At 34.0% G+C, this 18,476-nt stretch overlaps 1 protein-coding gene across 1 annotated transcript; it reads right to left on the bottom strand.

The window, feature by feature from the left end:
- Window positions 1–412: 412 nt before the first annotated feature.
- LOC145601100 (auxin-responsive protein IAA8-like) lies at window positions 413–6,602 on the bottom strand. The gene is made up of 6 exons (XM_081657035.1): window positions 6,378–6,602; window positions 4,935–5,601; window positions 4,645–4,844; window positions 4,368–4,488; window positions 2,043–2,104; window positions 413–807 (listed from the first exon to the last, which is right to left on the bottom strand). Exons 2-6 carry the CDS (start codon window positions 5,531–5,533, stop codon window positions 770–772), a joined length of 1,020 nt encoding a protein of 339 aa, XP_081513161.1. The 5' UTR covers window positions 5,534–5,601; window positions 6,378–6,602; the 3' UTR covers window positions 413–769.
- Between the last annotated feature and the right edge of the window lie 11,874 nt (window positions 6,603–18,476).

Consider the following 18,476-nt stretch of genomic DNA (forward strand, 5'->3'; position numbering starts at 1 on the left):
CTCATCATCTCATGTTATAATCCTCAAACATGAGAATTTTTTTTCTTCTTTTATACCATAGTTAAAACATATCTGAAGTAGTTAAAATTTAGACGCTGTAATAGGTATACTTGAAGCAATTTACCTGCTCATAGTAGCGTAGTTGTGAAATTATATTTTTTTGATGCACAAGAGGGGTAAGCCCCAAAGTTATGAAATTAGATGTAAAGCCATTGTGACATTGTCACTACCACCATGTATTGCCGCCTAAAAAATGAGATGCAGCTAGCAAGTAACAAACTCATGCATTTCCTTGATGCATTCTTAAGACCAAACAGACATTGACGCAAAAGGCAAAACAAGCAAAAGGTACAGTGAACTCGAAATAGCACACATGCAGTTTCTACTACCATGTCTGATTGTAGATCATTTGGAAGAGTTTGACGAGAGTGCACTACTAAACAATTTCATAATCACAATTGACAATACTTGTAATAGTTGCAGACCCAATATGGTAAGTATGTCAAACACACAATCAACTAAAGGTTCCTCTAACATACACTCAGCTTAAAATCAGAATGACTAGGCTGTCTTGACGAAGTTTAACACAAGTTCAAAGGTCATAAGCATTTAAATGGAAACACTAAGATGTTATGAATAGGCACGATGCACACGAAAGTACAAACCACATAGACGCTATACTGAGCATAATAACCAGCTGGCTGCCATTATCTTCTTTGTCGAAATCCCACATTGAAATATTTCCAGGGAGGCATCTGCTGCATCGCCATTAGTTCCGTACCTTAGATTTCTCCATGGCCCTCGGAGCTGAAAATTACACAAGACAGGCATGTGACACTTATAACTTCGGAAAGCCTATGAGATAAAAATGTCATATCCTTATTTAATTTATGCACCAGACTCTGAAATTGCCTAGATCCCCTTCCCACTCAGCGCTTACACACCAGATAACTCAAGCTTGACTACAAGTGCTGAACACATCTCTGGATAGAGGTGTCAACCTCGGACATGTTTAGGAAAAAATATTTAGTCGGCTATGCCAAAACCGAGGATCAAGTATTGATGTACGTTAGATACTTTAAGAGAAATGGATAGTCCGAGTAACACACACAGCTAGAACATCTACTAACTGCAACATAATCAACAATGGTGCAGAAAACCTTTTTCTGATGTATTGCCAACTCACCATCAAGACCCCTATTTTTCCTTAATTTTTTTCTCCCATCCCAGCACAAACATCATTTTGTTAAAAAAAATAGGTGCTAATAATTATTCACAAATGAGCAATGGAATTTCATTTTCAGTAAGTCGTAGACAGCAGAGCAACATCCCATGGCCATAGCAATGGCAGTGGCACAATTACTTGCGAGGTGGATAACTTTTAGTTTTAAGCTCTATTCCCTCACCTTATTGTAGGTCTAATAGTTCATATTAGTTCAAAACTTCAAATAATATTAATTTAGGGGTAATAAGTTCAAACAATACAAGGGAGTACTAATTTCAAGGCTCTACACTCCACCTTATTCTCAGTTTCTCACCCATTTCAGGTTCAATAAGCTCATAAACAAATAAGATAAATTCATGACTTACAAGATTAGATTATAATAAGTTTAGACAACATAAGTTCATGTCTAGTAAGTTATTAAGATAAGATAAATGACTCTTTCAAAAAAAAAAAAAAAAAAAAAAAAAAGATAAATGAAACTTAGGTAAAGAGAGCAATGCCTTAGCAAACATAATTTACCACTAGTGGTTGAATTATAACTTCTAATAAGAATTTGGCTTTTGGTATGGTTCAATTAAGAGTTTTAAAGAAAACATAATTAGAAAAGCTCACTTCAAATGCACAATAAAAACTCTCTTCACTCAATATTAATTTTGACACACAGTATAAAGAACAACCTTGATGTTATCGACGGTGTAATTTTTATCCCCTCACTTAAGGGTGGGGATATTAAATTCCAAGGATATATCATATATGACAACCTTTTCTGGACATTGTAAATTTGTATGGAGTACTTATTAATACAGAACATACGCACCTAATCCAATTGCATCAGAACCCTTCATAATCTTCAACCTCTTGCAAGTTTCAGTGAACATTCTGCAAATAGAACAAGTAACAGTAAGGTGTGCACAGTTTCTATACAGATTAAAACTCAGAACACTCCATGATACGAAGAACTTTTTTTTGTCAGTTAATACAGACAAAACACCGTCATTCACTAAAGCAATGGAAATCACAGCAGCACAAGTCACAGAAGAACATGAATTCAGGTTAGTTCATGAACATATAAATTTAACAGAAGTTTGAGGACTGCACAAGGGTCCAAAATGCATACTGCATAGAGTGCAAACAGGACAGGAAATGCATTATTGTCTCCTAAAGCATCTTCCATTGTTGGTTCGGCTGAGAAGTTAAGAGAATAGAAGTAGATTAATAAAGTAGAAAATAGATAGAGGAAAAAAAGTAAGAGAAGTTTTGGGATGGAAAGTGAATAAGGGTTGATGCGGTGGTGAACAAAGAGTACAAGTACGATACAATATTTACACTGTTGCATTTTGACTTGAAAAGGCAGTGTAAAGTTCAATTTGGGCGATTTCACATAAGAAAGTGCATAGATTATTTTGGGACCAAAGGAGTATACAAAAGAGTGGAAATACAAAAGTAATATTCAGTGTTCTCCACACTATCTTTAACAGAAACAGAAATGCAACAGAGCTCGCCACCATGATATCACCTGTCATCTACCATTAAACAGTTCAATTAGTTTCCACTACCTTACAGTCCCACGTCCATATGTACATACATATTTTACTTAACACACTTGAGAATGTGTATGAATGGGCTATAAGGAAGCTGGTTTAATAATTGTATACACCCAAAATGTGGTCTAGGCAATCAACTTTGAGAAGAGATGCAGTTAGCAGGTTTAATTATGCTCAACACTCTCACTCCTTCCTCATAAGGTTTGAAACCTGTGCTAACTCAAAACCAGTGAATGTATCCTCAAAAGTTCGTGAAAGAAGTGTAGGTTGATTCTAGAGAGTCACCTGATCACCCTCCTTTAAACATGGAAAAAAGAAAGGACATGATACTTTTAATAGCAACTCGAGTCAGTCGGGTAATGTATAGTATAAATAATGATATCCCTAACTAGTCATGTATCCTTGGAAAGTCTTCTGTCATATGGAGACATGGAGGCCATGTTACCCTGAGATTAAAATTGGTAAAATCTATGATATGTGATGGAAACGCATAAAAGCGAGTTATTAAGGGAATCATGATATTAAGGAGATGACTAAGAAAAAGGGTACTAAATAAGCAATATGAAAAAAAAAAAAAAAAAAAAAAGAAAAAAAAAGGAAAAAAAAAAAAAAAAACGTGTACCTAACACACACGACTGACAAAGATGGTAACTTAGAGTGTAGAAATTTGAGAGCTAGATGTCAAAAATAAAGGGAATAAAACTTGAGGTAAGTTAATAAGCTAGAAGGGAGATTTTCGATTCCTCAAATGATATGATTGAGAAACAGCCAAACACGATCTTTATGAAGTTCATAAGCAACATAGCAAGAAAGCATGCAGATATTATTCTCCTGGGTAAGATGAAACTCCTTCTATGCCCCAAAAGCAAACTAAAGGATGAGAAGTAATTATGTTTTTATTCGGGCTCTCTATCCAAACAAGCCTCATAAGGAAGCCATCTTGATGTAATAGTACACATTATAGTCATTGGGTTGGTTATATAGCCTGCAACTCCATATCAAAAACCTATCTTGAAAGCAAATTGTGGTGAAACCCATTTAAACATGCAATCAATAAATAGTAGTACAGCATCACATGTTACAAAAGACAGTCGGCACAGTTCTACACTTGCTGTACTCATTGAGTTAAAGTTAAACGTTGAGATTCACTTGATAAAGAAGGGTTCACACTCTAATGCAGGTATGTTACTCAAGCTTCACAAGCGTCAAAACTGGTTGGGTATCCATCATAAACACACCAAGATTTTTACAAATTTCCATAGTATTTTATACTATGCCCACATATCTACATCAACAAATCCATTTACAGTAACCAATACACATCAAACACGGGGATAGCAAAAAGAATTCAAGACTCAAGTGTAACAAATGATAAAACTACAACCAAACATCAGAATTTCTTTAACTTAGTATAAATTAATAACTTTATAAGCAGTTTGAAGTTGTAAAATATATAATCCAATCTACAAATATATGAGTCCCTAGTATAATCATCAAGTTGCAATCTTCTAATGAGATTAACAGCAAGTCATTCAGTTTAGGTGGCTGGGATGCCATCATGATTAGTGTGTAGGAACATTTCGAATAAAGAAACTTACTCCCATGGGACATCTCCAACAAGCATCCAGTCACCGTCCTTGTCCTCGTAGGTAAGAACATATTCTGATCCATGCAAGAGATCCCTCAATTTTGTCTCTGTCATGTTTGATCCACATTGACCTGAAAGCATTTGAAATCCGATAAATCTTCTTTATAATACCACGATGCTTTAGAAACAATGAATGTTGTAAACAAACTAATTCATAGGCAATTTTAAATTGTGGTAGACTGGTAGCAAAGGTATAAGGATCATTGCTACAAGTAAGGGATACTAACCTAGTGTGAAGCAACTAAACATCGTCTCAAGGCCAGAGGAAAGTTCTTGATAAGTGGTATAAGTTCTGAGATCAACCTTCCTCAGATAGGGAGCACCATCCATGCTAACCTTGACAAAAAGCGGATCAGTGCTCTTCGAAGTGGTGGCCAACGTATTTTTTCGGAATGATCGAATAGGAGGCCATCCAACAACCTGTGCCCTGTCAATGATGCAACAACAGCTTTCAGTAACCATTGAGTAATCACTCCTAGATCCATAAACTTGCAAATCCAATACCCCTACCACTTACTTAGCAGCCGGTGCAGTATTACCACTGTTAGAACGCGGCAGTTCCCCCACAGCCTTAGCCTTCGGAGGGGCTTGTGGGGCTCCACCCTTAGGAGGGGCTTGTGAGGCCGCAGGCCTCGATGATACCACTGTATTCATGCCATCATTACTCGGAAGCTTTGCCTGAGCCACCGGCTTAGGAACATCAGAATCATGTCCTTGTGACTTAAATGTCCAATTAGCTTCAGTATCAGAAAAGCCTCTTTTACTGCCAGACACAGCAGACTTTTGTGAAGATGAGGAGATCCCATCCTTCAAAGGAGTCAAAGGAAACAATGGCTTCTCATCGAGCTTTGAGACACTCGAAAGGCAGATACTTGAGTCTCTTTCCGGTGACTGAGACCCGGGAAGTCCAAGCCTTAGCTCAGTAGCCTTAAAGTTCAGGCTGTCCTTGTTATCCTCAGACAAATTCGACACATTCGAGCTGTCAACAGAGGAACAGTCCGACAACCCGAAATAGTTATGCTCTTTCAGTCCTGATTCGACACTCGTCCGAGAAGGCACCAATGTATGATCATTGCTTTGCCCTCCCCCCTCAACACCCATTAATGGGGGAGACATCAGATTTAAATTCTTTAGCAGTTGCTCTTATATCAACTACCTAAATCTTACCCCAACTTCTTAAAAATCTGCAAAAATCCACAAAAATGTTAAAATGAAACTCTAAAATTAAACTTTGATCTTTTATCTGATAGGAGTATAATCTCCATTTTTTTTTTTTTTTTATAAATTTCAGCAAAAATTGTACAAATTTCATGCCATTAATTCTTCTAAAGTCTATTCCAACCAGCAAAATAGTACGAGTACTAAAATTCTTATAGATTTAATTGAATAGCAAGCAATAATTAACAAATCTGAAAATACCAAACTACCATCCGTTTCACGGGTCAATTGCCACACACACAACAAGGAAAAAAAAAAAAAAACTTCACAAAAATAAAATTGAAAAACTTATTTCTTAAGTAAAAATGAAATTTCACTAAAAGGTTATTTATAGCAAATTAAAACATTTTTTCTTACAAAAAATTAAATAAATAACTACTGCATGCAGGTATTCCAACTCAAAAGCTAAGACCCTGAAATTCAACCAAAAAATAAAATAAAATTTTTGAAGTTGGGTAATTTTTTTTTGACTAATTTATTACCTTTTTAAGTCATTAAAAGTAAAGTGAAGAGAAAAAAATGCAATTTGGTCTCACAAAAAGACAATTTCAAACCCGAAAATAACATTTTTAAAAATAATTACAAGTAAAACACTCAATATTAACACCATACACAAAAACAAGGACAAAAAAAAAAAAAAAAAACACTGCAGAACAGAAATTAAGCGTATTGTAAAACCAGATCTCAACAAAAAAAAAATAAAGAAATTCAACCAAAAAATAAAAATAAAATTAACACTTACTGAAAGAAGATTGGAATAGATTAAATTTGTTGTTGCAAAACAGTGAGTGTGGAAATAATATGAGTAAATTATAAAGATTGAAGAGATCAAAGAGTTTGAAGAGGAGAGAGAAAGAGAGAAACTAAGGACCCTCCATTAATCAGAAACCAACAAAAGCTTAAGCTTTTTTTTTTTCTTGTATGTTGGCCGTGAAACTCGAAGCAAAGAAATTAAAGTTAAAGCTTCATTAATTTTTTTTTTTTTCTAAATATTTTAATTTAATACGAGTATTATATATAATCCACCGTTAATTTAAAAAATGCGTTTGCCTTTTCTTTCAATTTGTCTGTAGATTGTCAAAAAAAAAAAAAAAAAAAAAAAAAATACTGTCTGTAGAGTGTTTACCGTAATCAGACTACGGAGTTATAACAGTATTTAATTAATTTTCTCCGAGTTTCCATTTTTCTACATTGTTTAAGGGTCTGTTTCGAATTTACTAAATTGAACTGAACTGAGATAAATGTTGAAATTCAATTCAGTTAAGTTCAGCTCTGTTCAGTTCAGTTAAGTTCAGCTCTTAATTTCTTTCTCTTATTAAATATTCAGTTCAACTCAGTACAGTTCAGTTGAGTTCAGTCCACGAGAACAAGCCTTTAGAGCTGAACTGAACTTAGCTGGAATGAATTGTTTATGAAAGAAGGAAATTAGGAACTGAACTGAGCTGAACTCAACTGAGCTGATATGAATTGCTTATAAGAAATTAAGAGCTGAACTGAAATAAACTAAAATTAAGCTAAAGAGAACATGCCCTGATTACGTACTCTATCATTAATTTTTAATTATTATTATTATTATTATTATTATTATTATTATTATTATTATTATTATTATTATTATTATTATTATTATTATTATTATTATTATTATATCTCAAAAACAAAAGTCATACAACCTACAATAAATTAGTGGGAAGCCGAGATACAATCTGGGCCCCCACTCCTCTAGCTATAGCAAAACCTACCCTAGTGAAGATATGAGCTGCAGCACGAGCCCCAATGTCTTGCGTCGTCGAGAACCTCTGAATCCGCTTCAGTAACGCAACAGCCTCCTTCTCTAATTCCCCAAGCGAAGAAAAGGAGAAGGGTATGAAACCATATCCAATAGCCTGACATCGAGCTTCATACTTAACCCGCTTCCGATGAGCAGCATCAGCCACAACCCGCCCAGGAATAAAGTCAGATAGCCCTGACTGTGTCAAAGGAGAAGACCCTGTCAAATCAACACAGACATCGCGACCACGATCCCATGAATAAAGTAACACATCCGCAGGTCTGAGGGCCTCGTCGTTCCCTCCAGCCAACCCAATGTCAACCTCTTTTCTCGCTGAAATCCCAGAACGATAACAAACATCAACAAGGGTATCCCGAACAACATTATGCCGATGTTTAATACCCACAATACCAGCACAAGACACCGCGTGATCACCGAAAATATCTCCAGCAAAAACCCTCGAACAAGCAGAGCACGACGTGGAGATAGAGAACAATGGAACACCCAACCGATAGGACAACACACATCGATAAGTCTTGGCGTTCATCGTCTGACCCAACCCCGAAATAGGAACCGCCCGAAGCCAAGCAGAGGTGTGATCACCCTGCTGAGATTTCCACAATGCTGATTGTCGAGGAGTTAAAGAATAAGCAGATTCTGCAGAAGCGGTAATCTTTGTGAAATACATATCTGCCAATTTCTTCATGAGTTTAGGGGCAGCGACCTCACTCGGATTACTCAAAATGTCAGACTCCACTGTTCCATTAAACAGACACAACGCATCCTCAAAGGCTCGTCCAAGACCAACAATGCCAGAATGCCGAAGAAGTTGTGTCTGCAACCCAGCAGACTGCAACCGAGAAGCAAGAAAAGCATAGTGACGAACATCACCTGCAGAATAAACACCAAGCCCTCCAAACGCAAATGGTAAGGTGGCAAGCCGCCACTGCCAATCACCAAACCCAGGCCCCGAAGCGGTAACAATACGCTCCAAGGAAGATCGAAGTATATCCAAATAGACAAATTAAATAATGGTTGCGCCTAGAGCTGTCAAAAGCTGACCCGACCCGAAATATCGATCCTAACCCGACCTATTAACCAATCCGTCTGAACCCGAAAAAAATGGTGACCCGAACCCAACTTAACCCGGCCTGAAACCAACCCAGACCTGAGTTGACCTGAGTATTTGAGACCCTAACCCGAACATTAACCGACCTAGAGACGACCCGACCCGAATGTAACCCGTAAATTATTGACCTGAACCGAACCCGACCTGAACCAAAACTAACCCAAACCCATTTTAACCCATCAAAACCCGAATTCAACCCAACTTGTTCCTAACCCGACCCGAATTTAACCCGACCTGCTACAAACCCGACTCGGATTTCAACCCGACCTGTTACAAACCCGACCCGAATCAACCCGACTTGTTATTGACCCGACCCAAATTCAACCCGACTTGTTATTGAATCAATATGTATAGGTCGTTATCTCATGTTGGTATTGGAATGGAAATTGAATCCTAACTCTATTCCTTCAATATTTTACTTTGAATTCTAAGAGGTTAGTTTCACAACATGTTTCTAGGGACGAAATATGTTTTTTGCAATTATTGACTTGAACCGAACCCGACTCGATCGAACCCAAGAATGACTCAACTTGGAAATGACCCGACTTGATTATAACTCGCAAATTATTGACTTGAACCGAACCCGACTTGAACCCGAGAATGACCCGACCTGATTATAACCCGTAAAAAATTGACTTGAACCGAACTCGACTCTAACCCGAGAACGACCCTAACTCGTTTGAACCCATAAAGACCCGAATTTAACACGACCTATTTTTCACCCGACCCGAATGTAACCCGACCTTTTACTAACCCGACCTAAACCCAACCCAAACCCGATAAGATGTATGACCCGACGTGACCCGACTCAAGCATGACCCAACCCGAACCCGACCCGCATATGTTATGAACTTTATGACATTAACCTGTATTGACCCGACTTGAGATGACCCGATTCACACTAACCCGACTCAAACCCGACCCGTTTACCTGAATTGACAGCTCTAGTTGCGCCACTTTTGATATTACAGACTCTTACTTAATTTATGGTGTATAGTGGAAAATAAAGAGATTGGGAATTTATTAGTAGTTAAAAAAGAAAAGTGATGCATCCAAAAACTGATGAAGTAAAAACTTTACACGCATAATACTTAGCCCTTATCTATTTTCAGTGAGTTGGTGTGTTCAAATCAATAACTTATTCTAAAAGTGTGAAACCAGTAATAATTTTATAAACCCTTAAACAATTAATTTTTTTTACACAAAGTCTCATATGTGGCTGGCCACACCGTGTAACCAACCATTATATTATAGGGACTACTTTGTTAGTGTAATAAAGGTTACTTTGTTAGTGTATTGAGGGTTACTCGGTCGGTATTATAAGGGCTAAAATCCTGACTTTACCACTGGTTTTAGGTGGATGAAGCATGGGGTAGTTGGGTTTATGAGGGGTTTTGTGGGTGGCTGGGGTTGAATGAGGTAGTTTGGTATACGGGTTTCAAGCTAGGTGGCTGATGGGGTTGAACGGAGTGGTGGTCGGGTTTAGGAGTGATTAGGGTTAAACGAACGGAGTGGTTAGGTTTAAAGGTTTTGGGCTGCCTGGAAAATTTCAAAGTTCTGGCATGTACCCAAAAAGAATCGGAGCTTTGTTTTGTGAAGTGGAATGTATGAATTCAAATGATGATTTTATTGTTTTTGATGATTGTGAGGAAGAAGAAAAGGGAAATCTTGGAGCTTTCTCTTGCTCGTGGGATGCGGGTCAGTGGTGAGAATGGGGGTTGGGTGGTGATGTGATGTTGGTTATGGAGGGGTGGTGGTTGTTATGGTGGGTTGCCACGAAATAGGGTGGTGAGATGGGAGGAAAGAGATTAAAGAAAAAGAATCAATAAAAAAAAATATTTAACCTGATAAACAGGTTGTAGGTAATAGGTTTCATTTTGAGAAATGGGGTATATATAAAGGTGAGATTGTTTTCAAAATTCGAAAAAGTAGGATTATTTTGAGAAGATAAGACAAAGGTGGGATTATTAGTTTCAATTTTTCTAACATTTAAATCTTAATTATAAGGAAATCTTGTCTAATACTTATCAAAGCATATCTATTAGACAAGATTAAACAAAAAAAAAAAAAAAATGATGTTTTGTATCTAATCACACCTAAAAAAATAAGAGTGTATTTTTTTTTTTTTAAACAAGTCCTAAATGACATTAAATTTCATTGATAATAGTCATACGGCATCTACAATTGACAAATAACGATAATGAAAACGAATTTAACAAAATCAAACAAGAATTAATCGGGGAAGGGTTAAGAATCCAAATACATAAATATAACAATTTGGCACATTCTCGATTCATTAACGTTGTCTCATACAACTTTTTGAGTGGATTCGTCGTCGCTTCACAATTTTTTGAGAAAGTAAATTCCTGTGTTGATTCCGTAACCCGAATCCAGGCCATAATCAATATTTAGTAGCCCTGCTCAACCAGAGACCAAATTAAACACAAATAAAACCTTGTCTTTCAAAGGAGTTCGAAAAACCTTGTCTTTCGAAGGAGATCGAAAAAACCTTGTCTTTCGAAGGAGATACACCTTTTTTTTTCAAGGGAGACATTATTGTAACCTAAGAAACAAAAAACTTAAAAGAAAATAAAAATTGGGGCTTTCCACCGGTGAAATCTGATGGAAGCCCCTTCAGAATTGACAATGGATGCTAAAGTTTATGAGAGATAAGAGAGAGAGGAGGCTAAGGTTTTTGTATTTCCTCTGTTTTAAATACTTCTATAATGCTCCCTATGAAATATACGTACCTACTTTTTTTGCCTAGAAATAAGAGTGTATTAGATTAACATTATTTTCACTTATTTGATCTAATCTAAATTTATTAAAGTTTATTAGAACTTATTTTAGTTATGTTAATTGTTAGTTTTATTTTTCCTAATCAAAAGCCTAAAGTCCCCACCATATAATTGTGAATTTAGTATTAATGCTCACAATATCGCAAAGTAATACTCATCCATTATTAGAGCTGTCAATTTGGGTATTCAAGTCACGTTTGGGTCGGACCAAATTAGATCTCAGGTCAAAACAGATGAAAATGAAAAATAAAAGCAAGGAAAACAAATTAAAAATATAGTATTAAAAATTATATAGCATAAGTACTTCGTACGTATAAGAATCAAGGACAAAAAGTGATGGACATAAAGGTAGTGACATTTGAAAATTTAAAATAAATCTAATAAGACCTAACTTAGCATGATTGTGCTATAAACTATATTATTTTTCCTTATCATTTACATTGAAATCTCTTAATTAAGAAGCCATACCAAAAAATTAAACATATAAAAAAAAATAGGGGACTAATTTAAGTAGTAATGTCAACACAATAATTTTAATTTAAGGTTAGTAGAGTAAGTTTAGTTCAATAAAAAATAATTAAATTCAATAAAATTAAATTTTGTTTGGTAAAAATTAGTTTTAATCAATAACTTTAAGAAGCAAAGATATTAAGAAATAAAATAAACTAATTTATTGTAAGAATAATTAATTTTTTTTTAAAAAAAAAATTAATTTATGTTAAAATAATTTCATTTCTGCAACAAATAAGTGCAAATCAACCAAAATTATCTAAGTTTAGTAAAAAAAAAAACATAAATTTAGCAAATTAAAATCAATTAATGCGGTAAAAAAAATTCAGCTTAACAAAAGTAAGGTGAAGGGAACATGGAATTTCAAGCAAAAAATTTTAATATTTTGAGATTACACATTAATATGAATCAAGCGACATATTATTTGATTTAATACTTTATTATTTAGGGTTGGTGTATAAATAAGGTCAAAGTAGTTTTTTTAAATCAAGAAGGAAAGACCTTTGGCTCATCCCAAGTAATCTGTAACCTGTTGAATAAGTATTTTTTTTTTTAAACTAATTTTAATTTACATGTGTCACAGTGTGATTGGTTAAAATATAACTTTTAATTTTAATTTCATTTTTTTTTTTTTTTTTTTTGGTAAAATATGATTATTACTAATTAACTATTTTGAAACCAACTATTTAAAAATAATCATTACAAATTTAAACCACAACCAGCCACCTTACCACCCCACCATGTCCGTCTGTCCCTTACCACAGTCCCACCGCATCCAGAACATTGTACCAGACCAACCGTAATCCTTGCACCTGTCGTTGCCCCTACCCCCTGTCGTCGCCTCTAATTAAACCACCACACTTGCATGGTAAAACTATGATATAATCGATTGTTGATGAATAGTTATTGTAGGATAAGGTGTCTGAAATCAATTCATCGGAAAGAGAAGGGGGGCAAAATCGGGGCAAAGGAAAAAGGATAGGGTCGGAAAAGGGACAAGGAAGGAAATAAGGCTGAAAACATGGCGAGGGGAGGGGAGAGAGGTCGGGATCGGGACGGGGAAAGATTAATTCGAGGCTGGAAAGGTTAATCGAGAGGGGAGCTGGCGGTTCAAAGGGGAGGGGACCAGGATGGCGGTCGTCGCGGCGGTCCGGCGCTAGGAGGAGGGCAGGGGTCGGGCTAGTGGGAGTGGGCGAAAATAGAGGGTGGTTGACCTGGTCTCTGGTGGGGTGTTTTTTAATTAGTTTATAATGTTTTTAATCAATTAAGTATAATATTTGTTTTAACAAAATGTTAAGTATAATATATTTATTTTTCTTTACATTATTTTTAAGACTAATCAAATGTTGACACATGTCATGTAACTTGCTATAGCAAATTAAATGATCGGTTGGGACCATTTAAAGCAGATAGACATTAAAGGTTAGATTATTAAAAAATCATCGAAAGGTGGGATTATCTTGGGCGGATGAGCCAAAGGTCATATTATTCTGGGCAATTTTTTTAATCAAAAAATTAGATCAAAACATAATTATATTTCAGATCATATTACAAAAATTTAGATGAGATCAAATTAGTTAAATTGAATTCAACATACATGACCTTTAACCTAGTAATAATCTTACAAGACATTTTCAACTTTAAGCTAAGTTGCGCTAGTAGCATGTTAATTATCAACGTTTGAAGCTTGGGGGTGGGGGGGGGGAACTTAGGCTCTATTCTTGTAAACTCAACTTTTATTTCATATGTGAGAACCCTAATGAAAATCTAGCTTTGCTTTGTCCATAAAGAAGATTAAAAACAACTACACTCCTAGTTTCCTAGGATTGCATCTTAGGCTTCATTTTGTTCATCTAATTTTTTCTAAATAAAATTATTTTATGCTACTTGAATACATCAAAACTTATTTTATTTTGTTTGAGCTTACTTTCTTTGAATCTTTACTTGATCTTTTTTTCTTTCTAAAATCAGTATGTTTGAAATTATATTTTCCTTAAACTTATTATCTGAAAGTATATTTTCTAATTAGATCAAATAAATAAACCTTTAATATCTTATTTAACATTTGTGATTTAGTCAAAACTAATGCCATTATATGTACTGTATTTTTTTTTCAAAGTTATTACTCATGGTCTTATTGTTATTAACAATAATGACAACTTGCAATAAAAATAGATAAATTAATAATGGCAACTTATTACTTTTAAGAAGGGTCTAGCTCATAGTATAGGCAGATTAAATTGAAAATAATTAGTCAATTAGACATAATTACACCAAATTGGCCTGGCTCACACATTATAAGATTACGGAGGATTGTATACAAAAGTAGAGGTAATACGAATGTTAATTACAATAAAGAAAATATAATTTTGTTTTATTCAAAAATATATATATATATATATATATATATATAATTTTGTCATATAAAGATTCAATTCATATTAAGAAAAGGATGTTTTATTAAGTACTTTTTTAAGTGGTGATAACAAATGTTGAATTAATGTAATTGTAGTACCATAAGTTAATCTTTTAATTATGGTGGTGTCAATGGCATGATTAACTGCCACCACTGTCTCGCATGCTTGGGGCAAGCACATTTACACACACATCATGTTTCCCTTTTTTTTTTTTTTTTTTTTTTTTTTTTTTTTTAATAAAATTATGTTGTTTTTGGTACAGCAGGAAGTTGTTATTCCTTTAACCATGCTCCCTGGCAACATCATGATCGTCCAATTTTCTCATGATCATAACATACAATGCAACCCCATCACATCATTAACACGTCATCAACACATAATAATCAAGATGTTTGTCATTCACAGTTTGATCTTAATCAACGATGGGTCATGCTACCCACATTTTGCATGTAACATAGCATGCATCATGATTACTCGTAGTCTCGTATAAAAAAAAATATACTAGTATAAATTTATACTCTGTACTTCGTATTAGCAATGTGAAAACAATACTTGAAATTTTTATCATAGAAGAGGATGCACCATACTCCGTGCATCCGGTTTTCCTTAAAAAAAGGCGGAATGAACATATAGTTGTTTAGTAAAAAACATATAGTTGTTTTGTAAAGAACATATAGTTATTTTATAAAGAACATCACATATGGTTGTTTTGTATTGAACATATAGTTGTTTTATAAAGATCATATAACTATTTTGTTAAAAAACATCCAGCTTTATGTTCTTTGTATATATTTAAAGAACATCCTAATATTAATAAAGAGCATGATAATATGATGTAAATATGTAATGAATATTATTTTTATTCAACAGAAAAAAAAAAAAAGAACATAATAGTATTTTTCTAAGAACATCTAGCTTTTCAATCTTTAAATGAATTATTTGTTCCATAATCGAAGAGTTTTGGTAAATATTTCCCAATCTTAATTTAGAAATTTGTATATTTCCTCACATTTAATTCCACTTGTATGTTTGAATTTTTAGAGAGAGGGATAAAATTTTTAGAGAGAGAAATAGAAAATTTATAGAGAAAAAGAAATTCTTCTAATAGAAGACAATGGCTGAACATTTAGATCGAGTTTCTTGGTGCTTTAATCATTGTGTTTATTAATGGAGTGATTGTTAATGAATTGAAGGTGAATATGTGGATTTGTTAATCAAAGATCGAAGGTAATTTTGAATGAAATTTTGTATTTATTTTTCTTTAATTGTGTTACATTTTTAGATATGAATTTGAATATTTTGTAATCATAAAATTCATTGTTTATTTTCCTTTTTAAAATTTGTTGAATCTGGATATAGATGTTGAATTTGAGAATAATGTGACAAAGGTTGAAGATGATGTTTTTTATAAGATAGTGCTATGTTCATTTCTTTAATTTTTACAATTCTATAACATGTTCTTTTCACCTTAACTAAGGGCCTGTTCACATTTACTGAACTGAACTGATTGGAACTGTACAGAACTGAACTGATTGGAGCTGAACTAAACTGAACTGAGCTGAAATGAATATTTTATGAGAGAGGGAAATTAGGAGCTGAACTGAACTGAATTGAAATTAAGTAAATGTGAACAGGCCCTAAATGTTCTTTTCATATTGCTAAATGTACTTTACATCTCTATACAATGTTCTTTCCGCTTTTTTCTTTTGAACCACTAATTGAACAATACTCAAATCATTACTATGATTATTTTCCAATAATTTTGTCAACAATTATTATTTAAATGTTCACTTTTGAGAACAACTACCATTTTAATTTATTTTTTTTTTTTTTTGAAAAAACTATCACAAAAACACAAAAACTTTGAGTACCATTACCACATTTATTTTTTCGGCAAAAATCTCCGGTTGAGGAAGCTTGATTTATAAGATTTCAATCAATTGTGGTAGAGAGAACAATGAAATTCGGAAGCCGAACACAATTAAATGTAAATTGTCTTTAATTTCGCATTGTAACTGTTTTAATTTCTCAATTGAATATTAAAATTAGGGTTCATAGGCAAAAAAAATGATTTTAGGGTTTTGCAAAATTGGGGGATTTGGGGCAATTAATGTATAATTCCTGATGTAGGGTTAATGTAGACCAATATTGTCACTTAATTAGGGTTTTTTGGAGGGAAATTTTATAAAATACGCCCCCAAAACGGGGTTTTTTGTCGAAAAAACAAAATGTGGTAGTGATATTCAAACTTTTTGTGTTTTTTGTGGTAGTTTTTTCCCAAAAAAAAAAATTAAAATTAAATGATAGTTGTTTCCAAAAGTTGTCATTTAAATAATTGTTAATAAAATTACCTTTTTTCCTTCACATTTTAGATTGTTGGATAGTAAAATACATGTACACTAATTTTATGAACTAAGGGCTCCAACGCGCATGATGTAACTATCATTTGGAAAGAGTTGTTGCAATTGGCTTTAATGTCCAATGCCTATTTGCACGGTATCCATAACTTAATACAAAAGGCGAAATCAAGAATGACACATGTCATCTCCTAGTAAAAAATTATCCCTCCAAATGCTTTTTTTTTTTTTTTTTTTTTTTTTGGCCAAAGCTTCTTAGAGAAGTTTTTAATACAAACTATACAATAATATTTCACTTCCTATTTGATAAGTATATATTCCATTTATACACATTCAAAAAGATTTTTTTTTTTTTTTTAATATGTATAATGTTATGCAATAATGGTTTTCTATCTATAACTTTGTGATGTAATTCACAGTAATTCATAGTCTCATCAGTTTAGTTCAATTCAGCTCAGCTCAGCTCAGCTCAGTTTAGTAAGTGTAAACCGGCCCGTAGTCTAGTGATATGAACTGTATCTTAGATGTTGCGACTCTTGTGAGATTATTAGTCACCATTGACCAATCACCACTAGGGAAATCGAAGAAGGAAGCAAGGAACTAGCCCAGCTCATTCTTGTCCTGACTCCTGACGGCCCAAAGACTAAGCGCAGATAAAGCCCAGCCCTGTGTAGAAGAAAGAGAAAATATTAATGGGTTAGCATCATTTCTAGTATTTCTTCATGGGCCACAACACTCAGGCATCATTGCAGTAACTTGTGCTGTCCCAAATATTTGGAGAGGCTTGGCCTGATTAAAGAATAAACAAGTGACAATGAAGGAATAACATAAAAGTAGACATTCTTCCTTCAAAAAAAATAAATAAATAAATAAATAAATAAAAATAAAAATAGACATTCCGGTTTTAGGGGATATTGAGATCGATTCTCACCTCCATCCTTATGCCTCTCTAAGCACGAAAAAAAGTAGTCATTCCCTTATGAAGCACTCCTAGCCTAAAAAATTTGAGCTTAAGAAAATAAAAGAAAAAAACCATCTTCCCCCCCCCCCCCCCCCCCTTCAATTTATTTATTTTATTATTATTATTATTATTATTATTATTATTTTTTGGGCAAGATGACAATGGCAGTGGTGGCGAAAATGTTGGTCGTGGCGATGCAAAATAAGTATAAAGATGGTACTAATTGTTTTTGTGGTGGTGGGTTGGTATTAGAAGAGAGTAGGAAAGTTAGTACCATGTTAAATGGCAATTAAATTAATTTACTCCGTATTAAGTATTAGCGAGCGTGGTTTAGTAATTCACTTATTCACTATCCTTGTTACCAGGCCAAAGTCATCTAACTTGTTCTCTAATACCATGTGTTGGGATCACAACCATATTAGTTCTTCGACACCATCCATTAGAGAGAAGTAACACATATCTCTCTATAGATCTCCTCTATTCATAAAATGTGAACTACAATAAACATTGATATAAATAATTGCAACAGGAGGCACACAACTTACTCATACGATCAAATGTAAAATTCACCAAACCATACCACTAATTGTTGGATGTATCATGGAATTAATGATTCAAAGTTGTTGTTTGACTTTGCTTGAAATTAGGATTAATAAGTTAGTGGTTTGTGTCAGTTAGAATCCTAGAATTCATTATCTAAGAATTAGGATAGCATTATAGCAGTAAGTTTAGTGGGGCATAATCTCACGTTTATTTCCTTTGATTTAGCTTAAGTTAGTTTGTTTGTTGCCTATATAAAGGCTTATTTTATATGCAATCAATCAATGAGATCATCAAATATTTTTTCTCCTATCTCTCTTTATAGTTTCTACACTAATTATCTTGAAAAATGTCATAC

The sequence above is a fragment of the Chenopodium album genome, chromosome 21 (genome assembly GCF_948465745.1).
Source record: "Chenopodium album chromosome 21, dcCheAlbu1.1, whole genome shotgun sequence".
NCBI lineage: Eukaryota > Viridiplantae > Streptophyta > Magnoliopsida > Caryophyllales > Amaranthaceae > Chenopodium > Chenopodium album.

Coding starts and splice junctions, on each gene's coding strand:
- LOC145601100 (XM_081657035.1), bottom strand. CDS start 5,533: ATGTCTCCCCCATTAATGGGTGTTGAGGGGGGAGGGCAAAGCAATGAT. Junction 4,489..4,644: donor GTTTAGTTGCTTCACACTAG/GTTAGTATCCCT, acceptor AAATGCTTTCAG/GTCAATGTGGATCAAACATG. Junction 808..2,042: donor TTCTGATGCAATTGGATTAG/GTGCGTATGTTC, acceptor TGTAATTTTCAG/CTCCGAGGGCCATGGAGAAA.